The sequence below is a fragment of the Atractosteus spatula genome, chromosome 8 (assembly GCF_055471065.1).
Source record: "Atractosteus spatula isolate fAtrSpa1 chromosome 8, fAtrSpa1.hap1, whole genome shotgun sequence".
Classification (NCBI taxonomy): domain Eukaryota; kingdom Metazoa; phylum Chordata; class Actinopteri; order Semionotiformes; family Lepisosteidae; genus Atractosteus; species Atractosteus spatula.
The window spans coordinates 50,932,724-50,945,485 of record NC_142713.1 but is presented as its reverse complement, the minus strand read 5'-3'; the positions used below and the strand labels follow the sequence as shown (position 1 = coordinate 50,945,485).

The 12,762-nt window shown below is 35.9% G+C and overlaps 1 protein-coding gene across 1 annotated transcript in view; it reads right to left on the bottom strand.

Moving 5' to 3' along the window:
• Positions 1–1,750: 1,750 nt before the first annotated feature.
• Positions 1,751–12,762, bottom strand: part of met (MET proto-oncogene, receptor tyrosine kinase) — a 45,335-nt gene continuing 34,323 nt past the window's right edge. Inside the window, exons 13-21 of the mRNA XM_088924140.1 lie at positions 11,727–11,883; positions 10,838–10,978; positions 10,352–10,582; positions 9,311–9,391; positions 8,035–8,216; positions 5,932–6,041; positions 5,308–5,473; positions 3,975–4,111; positions 1,751–3,337 (exon numbers count right to left, since the gene is read on the bottom strand). Coding sequence (XP_088780266.1) covers positions 3,127–3,337; positions 3,975–4,111; positions 5,308–5,473; positions 5,932–6,041; positions 8,035–8,216; positions 9,311–9,391; positions 10,352–10,582; positions 10,838–10,978; positions 11,727–11,883 — 1,416 coding nt within the window. The 3' untranslated portion in view covers positions 1,751–3,126. The remainder of the gene's footprint in view (positions 3,338–3,974; positions 4,112–5,307; positions 5,474–5,931; positions 6,042–8,034; positions 8,217–9,310; positions 9,392–10,351; positions 10,583–10,837; positions 10,979–11,726; positions 11,884–12,762) is intronic.

The following is a 12,762-nucleotide window of genomic DNA, read 5'->3' as shown; positions in this document are numbered from 1 at the left end:
CAATAAGTTGTCTGTGACGTACACAGGAAATGGCTTTTATGCATTGTGTCTTACTGTATACTGTATCGTCTCTTGAATTCAGATTTATTTCCTATTCCATCCATTTTCTTAACGTACAAGTCTGCTTTTTTTTAAGATTGAGGTACTGTAGTTGTTTCCAATTCTACCTACACACACACATATATATTAATTTTGTCTGTACAATCAGGCCTTGAGTCTATGAAATTTCATATTAAAAGTGACACTCCCACTATCTACATTATTCTTTTTCATTATTTCTACTTGTAACTGCAATAATGACAATTCATATTGGAATACAATGTGCATGTTTAAATAAACCATAAATAATTATGTATTGCAGTATGCATTACCTCAAAAAGAAATTCATATATACCATCCTTTTAAATAAAACCTTTTATAAAACTAGTTTTCAGTTGTTTAATGTGAATTAAAGTGTCATACGTTTCACAGACTTCTCTGTTACAGCTATTTGGAGGGTTTGCTGTGGTAAGTTTGAGGATGCAAAACGAAAGCACACTACATACTACACTTTATTCCGCCCCCTTTGTGAACTTTTAGTCGGTGATAAGACACGAAAATAATAAAATATAAATAATAATAAATACTTACCCTTACATAGCGAAAATGGTTATAGTAATGAAATATTGAAAACGAGTAAGAAAATCTTTAATAAAAATAACGTATGGAATACCAATTTCCTGCAAACTAAATGCTAAAATGTTAATATCACACAATTCATAGATCATTTTATACATGACACTTTTACTTTAAAAAAATGTGCAGCCACGTGCTATTTTATGAAGCGAGAAAATTTCACGGTTTTAGTTGAAGAAACGATTTCAGGCCACAAGAGGGCGTCCACGCAGCGTAAAAAAAACGGGACGTTGGCGTTTTAAAGAAAACATTTTGCTGTAAATAAAATTTGTTTAAAATTTTAAATTACAACAAAAATATTTTACAGGAATGTTAGTCAGTACACTTTTACACTACACTGAGAATACATATATGTTCGAACAGACCTTATGAAACTCACACCTCAGGGTTTGCACATTATCATCTTGGCGCGCAATAGATCATGTTGACTAATATGGAAGGTATGACGGTGAAGGACGCTGATTTGAGAAATATCCCAAGTGATTAGGTACAAAAGCAATTTTAATCAAGTGAATCACTGCATGCCTTGAATGTAACCTTTGTTCAAAAAATGTACAAATGGCAAAGGCAGGTCTTAGTGTTAAGACAGGATGGTCTTCAGCTGTAAATAAATGTGAACAGGTGCACTGCTGTAAAAACTATTAAAAAGAAATGCCATTTGCAAACCAACTCAACGGTTTAGTGTACTAAAAGAGAAACACTTCACAAATGGGAATCAAGGAATATTGAATTAAAAAAAACAGATGTGCCTTAGATTCCTCCTTTACTCAATTTAATCCTTAGATTTTGTTGTAATAGTAATTAACCTGATTCTATATGGTCTTATAGTGTGTCCATTTTTTTGCAAATTACAAAACCATTTGCAATTTTTTTGAATTTGCTATTCTTTGTACACATACACCATGTGCTATTTTTGATTCTTTATGAACTGGAATGATGTTTAAAGTCGTATTCATTCATGTTGTTTTCCCCTTGGATAGTAGTGTCTGCCTAACATCTTCATCATCATCATCATTAATATAAAAAAATAATTCATTATGCTGAAATTTCATACCTGTGTGGAAATGAAAAAATACACCAACATTATTTATATAAAACAATTACAAATAAAAAAAAAAAGAAAACAAAGAAAATAAAGTTTCACCTGTCCAGCTCATCTGCTTGAAAGTGCTCTGAATGAAACCAGAACCTGATGACTCTTGTGAAAAGTGTGGGCTCATTAGACCAAAAACAAAATCCCTATTCCTATAAATAATTTTATTGGTTACTCAATATATTCGAGGCACAGTCCATCATGACACAGTTATCATTATATCATCAACAAAATCTCATTTTTATTATAGTTTTATTTCAGCAAGACATACCGAGAACATAGTATCATAACATGTACCATTATTTGTAATAATTTTCAAAGTGGGGTAACGTGTATATATACACATACATCCACATATTTCAACAGGACACAACTTGACAAATATTTCAGTGCATTCATTTATACAGTATTTACACAAGCACTGGATTTGTAATAGTCAACATACTGTATGTAACAATTATATGTACCACGGCTTGAAATTGCCCATGATGTTCCTGTGGATTGATAGAAGATTTTAAATATACTCTTTATCTTTCTATAAAAAAATATAGTACTTCCAGAGTGTAAACAAATATTAAAACCTACTGATCACTACTGAGCTACACAAAACAGCAGCAAGCCCAAAACACAAACTACAAAGGACAAGAATGCTAATACTTTCCACAGGAACACATACTGTACATTGAAAGTCACCAATTACTATAAACACAACAGGACTTAATTTCTGTTAGTAGTACATAAAATATCCAGTGTACTGCTTCTCATTTAGCTGTGAACTGTGCCACAAATCTATGCCATCTGCATGAAAGTACTATTATTTTCCACTCTGTACTAAAGAATAGAAGGACCAAACATTTGAAGATATATGCAACATACCATGTTTTAATAGTATTTGGGCTCGAGTGTGAAATAATTAGGCTGAAGAGAAAAACAACTCTGGCTGGCTGCCCCAGCAAATGCATTAAGCTTTGAACATCCTCAGTAGTATGCGTTTAATTCAGAAACGCCTCAATGATAACGAGTCCCAATCCATGTTGCTCTTGGCAGTAGATTTTGATCCTTATCCATGACTAGCGGCTGGAGTGTGGAAAAACAGTGGACATCTATGGATCTTGTTTTCAGACTAGGGCTCCTGGTAGCTGTCCCAGCTCCCTTTGGCATCGACTCCATGGAGTAAGCGGTCATGAGAAGGATGACTGTATACTTGTAGTTTTGCTTCTGTAGGATAAATCCGTCATATCTCTGTGTGCATCGGACCAGGACAGTCGTGACCACAAGAGAAGTGGCATCTTTTCATTTGACATTTTTTCTCAAGGCGTCATACAGTGCATCATTATTGTGTGCAAAAGACTCTTGCCTCATGTGCAGCATTCCCGGTCCAGGCTGGACTGGGAGGAGATGAGGGAAGGGTAGGGCGTGAGTCTGTCGATGTTAACGTACGTTGTGTTCAGCAGGATGTAATGCTCTCCGCAAAAACTCGAGAAAATGGAAGAGATCCTAGCAACCAGCTCTGAAAAAGTTGGTCGGCGTTCTGGTTTAGGGTGCCAACATTCAATCATCACATTGTACCTGTAAAATGAAAAAAAAACAACAGAAAGCACTGTTTATATCATTATATCAAGTCAAATAATTTTGTAGATGTTATTTTTAAAAATAGTTCTCCTATGTTTACAATTTAACATCCTGACTTAATTACTGATATTTTTAAGTGCTCTCAAAAACAATCAAAAAAAGAAAAAAATATGTCTACTCAAAATTATTGGGACATCTTATGTTATATGTTTAACATGGATTTCTAAAACAGACTTTCATGAAATAAATGTTGCCATTTAAGAGCATAGGAAAGGTTACAAAATGAGAGGAGCCCATCTAGCTTGTTAGTAGTAGTTAATTGATCCAAATATCTCATCCAGACATTTCTTTGAAAAAGCCAGGGTGTCAGCTTCAACCACATGTTTTGCTCCACACTCCCACAACCCTTATCTTTACTCTCAGAATCCATATTTATTTGCTGATGGTGTCATAAGATTAACGTGTGCTAAATTCCTAAACTCTTTGTCAAAATGTAAACGCCTCCATTTATTGCCTGCAGTACACCTAAAGTACTTGATTTCCTCATTTCAATCACACATTTCTCAGTACATTCCAAGCAGGAAAGGCACACAACACTGGCCCATCCTATCTCCCCTGCAGAAGACATACTTACAGTGAGTCAGGGCAGAACTCTGGCTGCAGCAGCCTTCTGCCCTGAAGTAAGAAGACAGTGATGTCGAAGGAGTTGATGTCTGAATAAGGAGGGGCTCCTCTGGTCATCAGCTCCCACAGAAGCACTCCAAAAGACCACTGCATGTGTCCAAAATAAAAGAAAAAAAAGAAAAATCATTCTCATATGTGAATAAATAATAGATCCTTGTTTTTGAAGTAGTAAGGGTCAGAAACTGCACCAGCAATGACATTTACTTCAAAATAAAACATTCATGGTCATTTCTGGGAAGCTTAGGGCATACACAGATAAACATGATTGGGTTCATGGAACCTAATCCAATAGTTTAACAATAAACTAGTATTTGTGCAGTAAGCTGAAGAAGTGACTCACTGCTCATGTATAAAGTACTGTTCTCAGCATTACATAACGTTTCACATACCATTGGAATCTAGGTTCTTTCAGACCTAGAGGTAAAACTCTCATAGTATGTCAGCCACATACAAGCATTCATGTCTCACTAATAATTAAACTGCTCCAGAGTTAACATAGTTTTATTGATAACTTATTACTTCTTCCTGCCACCTAATAAACAAAATGCAAACCAGCTGTTAATTCACTCAAAAATGAATTTTGCACAAGCTCTTTGACTCCTATCCTTCGCCTCCTGGGGTTAAGGAATGGATTATTTGTGAATGAAAATATTCAGCTTTGGATCAATATATTTTTGGAGAGGATGTGCCCCTGCTTAAATATGGTTAGAATATTAAGTTGTTAAGTAACGGCACTATACACGGAAAATTGGTATAGTTAAAATGTTTTATAAATGTTTAATATACATTCAAAAGGGATTTACATAGATGCCTCATAATAAAGTAATCTTTTTTTCGTGGGAGATATAATGGTATTAGCTATAGCAGCATCAGGTTGAGTAAAACAAGGGTTGTATAACAAGGGCTTTTTAGTCTTTCTCACAACATTTACAAACTTGGCATTTCATTATTTAGAATTATTTATAAATAATTTAACCTCACAATACAAGTACAGAACCAGAACACTAATTAGTGTTCTATTAGCTCAGCTGTTAATGTACCTAAACGTATTGATAAGGTGAAATCCATATTTGGCTTTATTTGGATTTGATTGAAGCATTACATCCTAAGGTTATTGTGTCTCTACATTAAAATGTGTCTAAGAAAATAACTGCAACCTATACTTTAGGATAAAGTATAATTTCAGCATTATTAAAATGCTTTACTAAACGCAGGAAATAAAGACTAAATGCATTAGAATAAGACAAAATTTGAAATGAAAGCATAAGAACTGCTGCACATACCACATCAGACTTTGTCGTAAATTTGTGAGTCTGTAAGCTCTCCAATGCCATCCACTTCACAGGTAATTTGACCCCACTTTTGTTGTGTACACTGTAGTATTCTTTATCATAGACATCTCTCGCAAGACCGAAATCAGCAACTTTAACTGTGTAGTTTTCGTCTAGCCTAGGAACGAAACAGATAAAAACTGTTGACTCTACGTGACAGACATGCTCCAAGGGAAGCAGAAATACACACAAAGGAAAAACACCACGCAGAGTAAAAGGAAACAGGATTAACAAGTGATAAAAAAGGGAACAGCTGTTGATTCTGAGTGAACTGTATAATTAAAGTCTTTGATCTTCTTTCAGATGTTATTACAGTGAGGTCTAGCATTCACATATTCTCTTATATACTGCATTTGCTGTGAAATAATGAGGTTTTATGCTCATGAGAGCTAAAAAAAGACCTGAACAGGAGGAAAGGTATTAAAGTCAAGAGAATTGTATCTAAATAGTATAATGTAGAATTTTGTATTCGCATTCAAAAACAACTAGATAAAACTCTAAATTACCAAAACTACAAATTCAACTGGTAAAGTTTTTTTTCCCTCCTAACCTTTCTATTTGAAATGACATACTTACATACAGTTCCTGGCGGCTAGATCCCTATGCACAAACTTTTTGCTGGCAAGATATTCCATGCCTTTTGCTATCTGAAGCCCAAACCCCATGAGATCCTTGACCGTTGGGTTCTGTAAAACATTGCAAATTAACAAATAAAAACCATAATGGAAAAACAAGTCACTGTTCAAATGAAAACTTTTTTTTTTGTAACTGCAACAAATTCACAGTTTCACACTTATCAAGAATATGACAATCTTTTTTATTTAACTCAAATACAACACAACACCTCCCCCACCTTAAAATGTAAACTACTTTTTATATATCAGGATTTATATACTCAATATTTTATTTAATTTTATGTAATACATTAGCATGGGTGATTTCTAGAAATTTAGATATGATGTAGGTGACTTTATTCTCCATGTTTACATTTATCATCAACAGCACTGATCTGTGACCACCATTAGACCGATACCATTTTATAACATTCCATCTCATTCCTCTCAAATGAGCCTGGACAAGTACAGCATGTGTCTGTTCCTTTATCTATGATAAATCTATAATCTATTATAAATGCCACACATCACATCATCCCAACTCATTCCACAAGTGTTCGATACGATTTAAGCAATACAACACAGCATCACATGAGCACACAAATTTGCCCTCTCTAGAACCTGGAATCAGACATGGGAGTTCAAGGCCAGGACACCTCCAGTTCTGACCACAAAACTACAATCAAGGGTCTCAAGAGACTGTGAGACGAGAAACGGTTTGCTGTCACCCTGGAGCTAAAGTGACTGATTTGGTCCACTGAGCCAACAGGCTCCAAGCTAGGTCAGTTGCCAGTTGTTGTCGTCCATGTGGGCACAAATGACATTGGGATAAACAGCACAGCTAATATCCAGAACACATTCAAGCAACTTGGCAAAGAACTGGAGAACAGAACTAAATCAGGCATTTCATGCAAGGATATATGGTTAAAAGTGTAGAATCGGAATCAATGGATGGTATATTAAAATTGCATAATGCACTCATAAGGCCCCACTAGAGTACTGTGTACAATTGTGGTCACCATGTTACAGAAAAGACATTACTTTTTTGGATTTCAGAGAAGAATTAAGTGAATAGCAGCCATATACATTCTGGGGCTTAAGAGAATGTCAGTGGGCACATATACTGTACAAAGGAGCCTTGAACAGAGGAGACAAGGAGGGGATCTGATACAAGTATTCAAAATATGCACCGACAAAGTCAACCCATCATTGGATATCTTCATAACGAACAGTGAAACGGTAAACTGTGTGCAAGTGCATTTTAAACAGAGAACACTTCTTTGCCCAGAGGGTTGTGGGAATATGGAACAATCTACCCAGTCATGTTGTTGAAGCTAATTTCAAGAAACAGCTGGAATGAGATCCAATGGTTCAATTAACTATTTATTATCAAATGGGCTATATGGGCAGAACAGCCACCTCTCATGTGTCAAATTCTGATGACTAGGGCATCAATGGTACTGTAGATCTGTCACATTCTCATTTCATAAGAAAGCTGTTGTCACATGAGCTCATATCAGGATGAGCCTTTACAAATGGCAGCCATTAAACCAGCCAAGAAGGTGCTCCGGCAGATGGGTATATTGTTTTCTTGCTGTAGTTTCCTTTCTTGATTTTCACCACATTCGATATTCACCAAGTTAAATGACCTCATCTCCTGAGCCCAATCAATTTAGTGTTTAAAGGTTAGAACGGAGAGCTGCTTCAGTGCGCGAGATGCAATGGAACAAGGAGGGGTTAATTCCATGCAGATCGGAATGAGGCTCATCCGCTGAAATATTGAGTGTTTCATTCCTTTCTTTTACTTTTCATGTAATTAGCTTCTGCTTCTAGCAATTTAGAGCTCATACAAAAAGCAAAAGTGGTCAAAGCTATTCCAGCAGATCGCAGTTGAACATGTGGCAGTCAATCAAGAAAAAAAACACCAAGCAAATTAATCAATATCCACAATCTATATATCTATTACTTTTATAAAATTTTTGTGATATGTCTATTTCATAGCTCAATATTCATATATTGATTCTTTTCCAAACCGCTTTTTAGTTTTACAATGGACTGTACTTACATGACTCTCATCCCTGATGAAGTTCCTAAGGTCACCATGTTTCATGTAGGGCAATACAACTAAAGGAGACCCTTCACTTGGAAGACAGATGCCCAGCAGTGAGAGAACATTAGGATGGCTGAAATCTTTCATGATGATTCCTTCTTTGAGAAACTGAGAAACTTCCTCAATGTCTGTAATTCCTTATCAAGACAAAGCAAAAACAAAATTGATCCCTTCTTATCTGTAAAATCCACAAAAAGCAACCAAATTATTTCCCTCCTCTAGAAAAGGAACCTTCAGCAGACAAAAGACCAGTAATTCTGGTAATTAATTAAATCAGCTCCATGCTGCATTTTGTCCTTAATCTGATATGTCTTCATGAAGCTTTGTGCAAAAAGACAACTACATTATTGAAATGTCCATATAGTAAATAAAAAGTGATTCTATTTTTTACATCCTAGCCTTAATGTGTTAATCCTGCATAGAAAACAATTTCGGTGAACTGTAGGTGTTAATATTTCACTGCATGACAACTAGAAAAATGTCACAAGCAGCACGAAAATGGAGATGCATTCAAAACTACTAACAAAACAATCTTCATATGAGGCAAACATAAAAAACAGCAAAACAATATTATGGCCTTATTTACGTAACCAGGTATGATTACTGTATTAACACTTCAACAAGTGGCACATTTTATACTAAACACTATGCAGATACACCACTCAAAACAGACATAACAAACTGCTTTCCACCCTAATTCTTCTTTTGCCTCAAGTTGAAAATCGTGTCACGTCTATTCTATGACCTTTTTAAAGTATATCGTATCTTTATTTATAAAAATCCATGTGAGCTGAAAATATATATTTTTATTTGGACATAAGATCAACATAGAAAGTAAACTACAAATAAAAAAACACCTTTTCAATAGTTAAAAATACAGATGAATTGCAATATCTTCTAACATGGAGAAATAATAATAAAGGATAGAAGGGAAGGCATGCCAGTTTAAAGCCCACAGACAAAACTAAACTATTTGCTTTATGAAGCACCATCCAAGAAAAATGGCAACATAAATCCTAGTGCTAGAAGTGGCATGTTATATAATTATAATAAAGCATAATGTAATATCCATGGAAAATAGGACATTTGTCATGCAGCTCGCTTTTTTTCTCCACAAGCACCACCACGCACAATTAAAGAAAATTTAAATACATTAGCCATGGGGATTGTGTATAGACTAATCAATTTCAGCTCTGCTATAAATATGAACATTTTTCAATCTGTTACTTACTGTTAAGAGATTTTACTGCACAATGAAGTTTCAGGCCCTCTTTATCCAATAGAGTTCCATGAAAAACACATCCAAAGTGCCCTGTTTCCCAAAAAGACAAAAAAGGCCAACATTACCCAGTTTGAAAATACATTTTCTGTTCTTATAACAGCATGAGCTGTTATGGGTTATACCATCAAAGCAGCATATCGAACAATAACGAAAACTGACATCAAAAGACTAGAGCTAATTTCCCTGTCCACATCTTGTAAAGAATATATATTTTATAATGCTGAAATAGAAGGAAGAGCTACAGTATGGCATTCTTTTTAATTCTAAAAAAACATTACATGCTTCTGAGTTTTCAACTGAAACTTTAACACAGGACAACATAACATGTTGTGCACACAGCTGGCATATTGGGACCTTTTTATATAGCAACTAAAAATCTTCATGCACACCGATAATGAGAAATGTAATAATTATTTGGCTCATTTCCTATCACATTCTTCCAGACGACAGTGGGTCAGGATTAACAAGTCGCATAGTTCAAAAGCTCAATACTGGGATAGGAAATTGAAATGTGAACAACATATCATCCAAATACCTTCAGATATGAACCTTTACACATTTGTATTTTTTAATTGCAGCAGGAGGCAGAAGAAGACTGCTTTTGTTAATACAGAGAGAACAGATTTCTTGATGTTCACATCTGAAGGTCAAATGAAATGTCAGGTACCACCACTTAGTAACACCATGTAAGCAATTTTTTGGTCAAGTATAAACAATTTAAATCAATTTGGGAAAGCAACAGTTCCAGGGACACAAGCTGAAATCCTAAGAAATAAACCCACGACAAAAGTCCGAGTCAGGAGCAGAAAACTTAATTATTAACAAATTTCTTTACATTTTGTTTTTTTTCTGACTCAAGGCGGCAGCCCCTAAACTACTTTCTCCTAGGGTCTGGGTAGTAGTGTAATGAGATTTTTTTTAAAATAAGACAATACCCCTTTCTGTGTGTCAAGTGTCACTAGGACTGCAGGAATAGTTTATGGCACTTGCCTCTTCCTATGACTTCATTAAGGTGCAGGAGAAGGTCATCCCGGGCTATGACCACGTGCTGAACTTCCTTCAGGAGCTCGGGGTTGAGGCTGCTAATGTCGATGTGAACAGAGGAAGGAAGCAGAGGGGTGGCTAGATCCGTCTCTCCGCTGGACAGAATCGGGGACATGTCTGAGTGCGGGTACGAGGGCAGCCTGCAGGACTCAGTCTGGGACAGAGTCTGACTCTGATCTAGAATACAATTGCCAGCGGTGTCAGAAAAAACATGATTACCATCTTGCTTTTTAAGAAACAATGTGATTAATGAAAAACATGTTACATAAAAAAATACCCACGATATGATCAAGTCTCCTAATAATTGCAATGTTTCCTTCTTTTTAAAAATATTCCACAGAATAAAAAAAAGAGAGAAGGGGAATGGTGAACTACTGTACTGACAAATTTCATGCACATTCAAGAGCACGCAGTAATAAAACAATACCATACCCTCAAGCAAAGTAGTTCTGTAATCAACAGATTCATGGGAAACCATTTCATTTGTTGGGCTGACACTCCTTGCATTAGCCAACATTTCCAAATGTGGAGTATGGGATCTCCCGTTATACCAAACCATTCCCTCATCTAAATCTACAATCAGACAGAAAGGAAACGAGGCGGTTTACACAAAATGACATTTTTCACATTGCATTCAAGCTTTCTGATTTATTTAGAACACTTTCTTGCAAGAAATGACTGTTTCGGTGCCGAACCAACAGAATGGATGATGATTTCCGAGACCCCGCTTGCAAATATAAAACAAAATGTTCTGCCACAGTAGGCCGGACATGCAAAACTAAAACAAAACTATTTGAAATGCATCACTTTCATTAACACGTCAGGATGAAGTTAATCACAATATGCGTCTCTTCCAAGGCTCCATGTGTAACATACTGTAGCGTTGTTTAAATATGGCTACATTATTTAACTCAAGTTGAATCAGCCACTAAATGCATTTCTAATACAGTATGATTGAGAACACATTTAAAAAATATGTAACTGCCTTCAACCACATACACGACAGTATACATTATATGCAAAGAAATATTAAAAATGATTCAAATACAGAACCAACAGAATTTGTCACATTTTTAATGTCTCACTCTACACTGATTATTCTAATTGTATGCCTTTTTGTACAGTATATATATAGTATATAATTGTATTATGTACAGTATATATACTTTTTTGAGTACACGTTATAAACTCCAGGATGCAAATAATGACTCATTTACATATACTGTATTACCATATTACCATAATATATGGACCTACTGTATATCAATGCCAAGAAAATCATTTAAAAACAGGTGATAAGTCCCAAAGTCTCATATTTTACCTTCAATATGCTTCTTTTTCCTCATCCACATGAAGAGACCCAACACCACAAGGAGCAGGATGCTTACTGAAGTCACACCTCCTATAAGCCCAGTATAGTCCTGCTCCTGGGCAAGCATTACTTTCCCAAGGACAACGGATGACATTGCTTGCTTCCACTAAATATAAAAAAATACAGGAAACACACACACAAAACTCTTCAATCGGAAGTTAAGGAAAAAACGTTGCATTTAAAGAAAAAAGTGTTTCCCCCCCCATCATGACATGTTACAGAAGCAGATCTCTGAAGGTAAAAGGTTATGTGCACATAAAACCTGGAAAATGAAATTCTTCACAGCAAATTGAATCTACTGTCAGTTCAATCTCTAAAGTGACACTGATGCCTGAATTATATTCGCCATGAAGCAGAATGCACAACAAAGATAAGATTTGATAAAATATATTGTAATACGTTATCTCATATAAAAGAAAACCTTGTTAAGATCTGAACAGATTACCAATAGAGCTAATGTCAGAAGGTCTGGCTGGTTAAAATTTATGCCTAGCATAGAGGCTGTTGCCTGCTAGAACATTGACCCTGGTGGCACATAAGTGTTTTATGTTTAAGGTGAGGGTACTTAGCATCACTCTGCAGCAGGTGCAACTGTGAACTAAACTGCCCCTTTTAAAGGATTTCCTATGACTGTTTCAGGTTGCTTAATGAAGGCATGCACTCCACAACAAGCTCTTAACTCAGAACCCGACAAGCCTCGCCAGTCTTTGATAAGGCTGAAAACATATTCAAATGACAGAATTATAGTGTTAAATTGGCCTCCCATGGGGCTCAATTGGTAAAGCTGCTTGTGTGAGAGTAGTTTGGAATCAGAAATTTGAAGTTGGCTCATGTCACTAGCCAACTGTGACCAGGATTCTCCCAGTGGCAGCTCTCAATTGGTTGAACGCAGCCAAGGGCATGGTGGGATTATTTCGGCTGGGCTCTCTTGGCTCTTGCAAAGCACCTGCGGCCTCCCCAGCCCTTGTAGGCTTGCAGTGCTGTT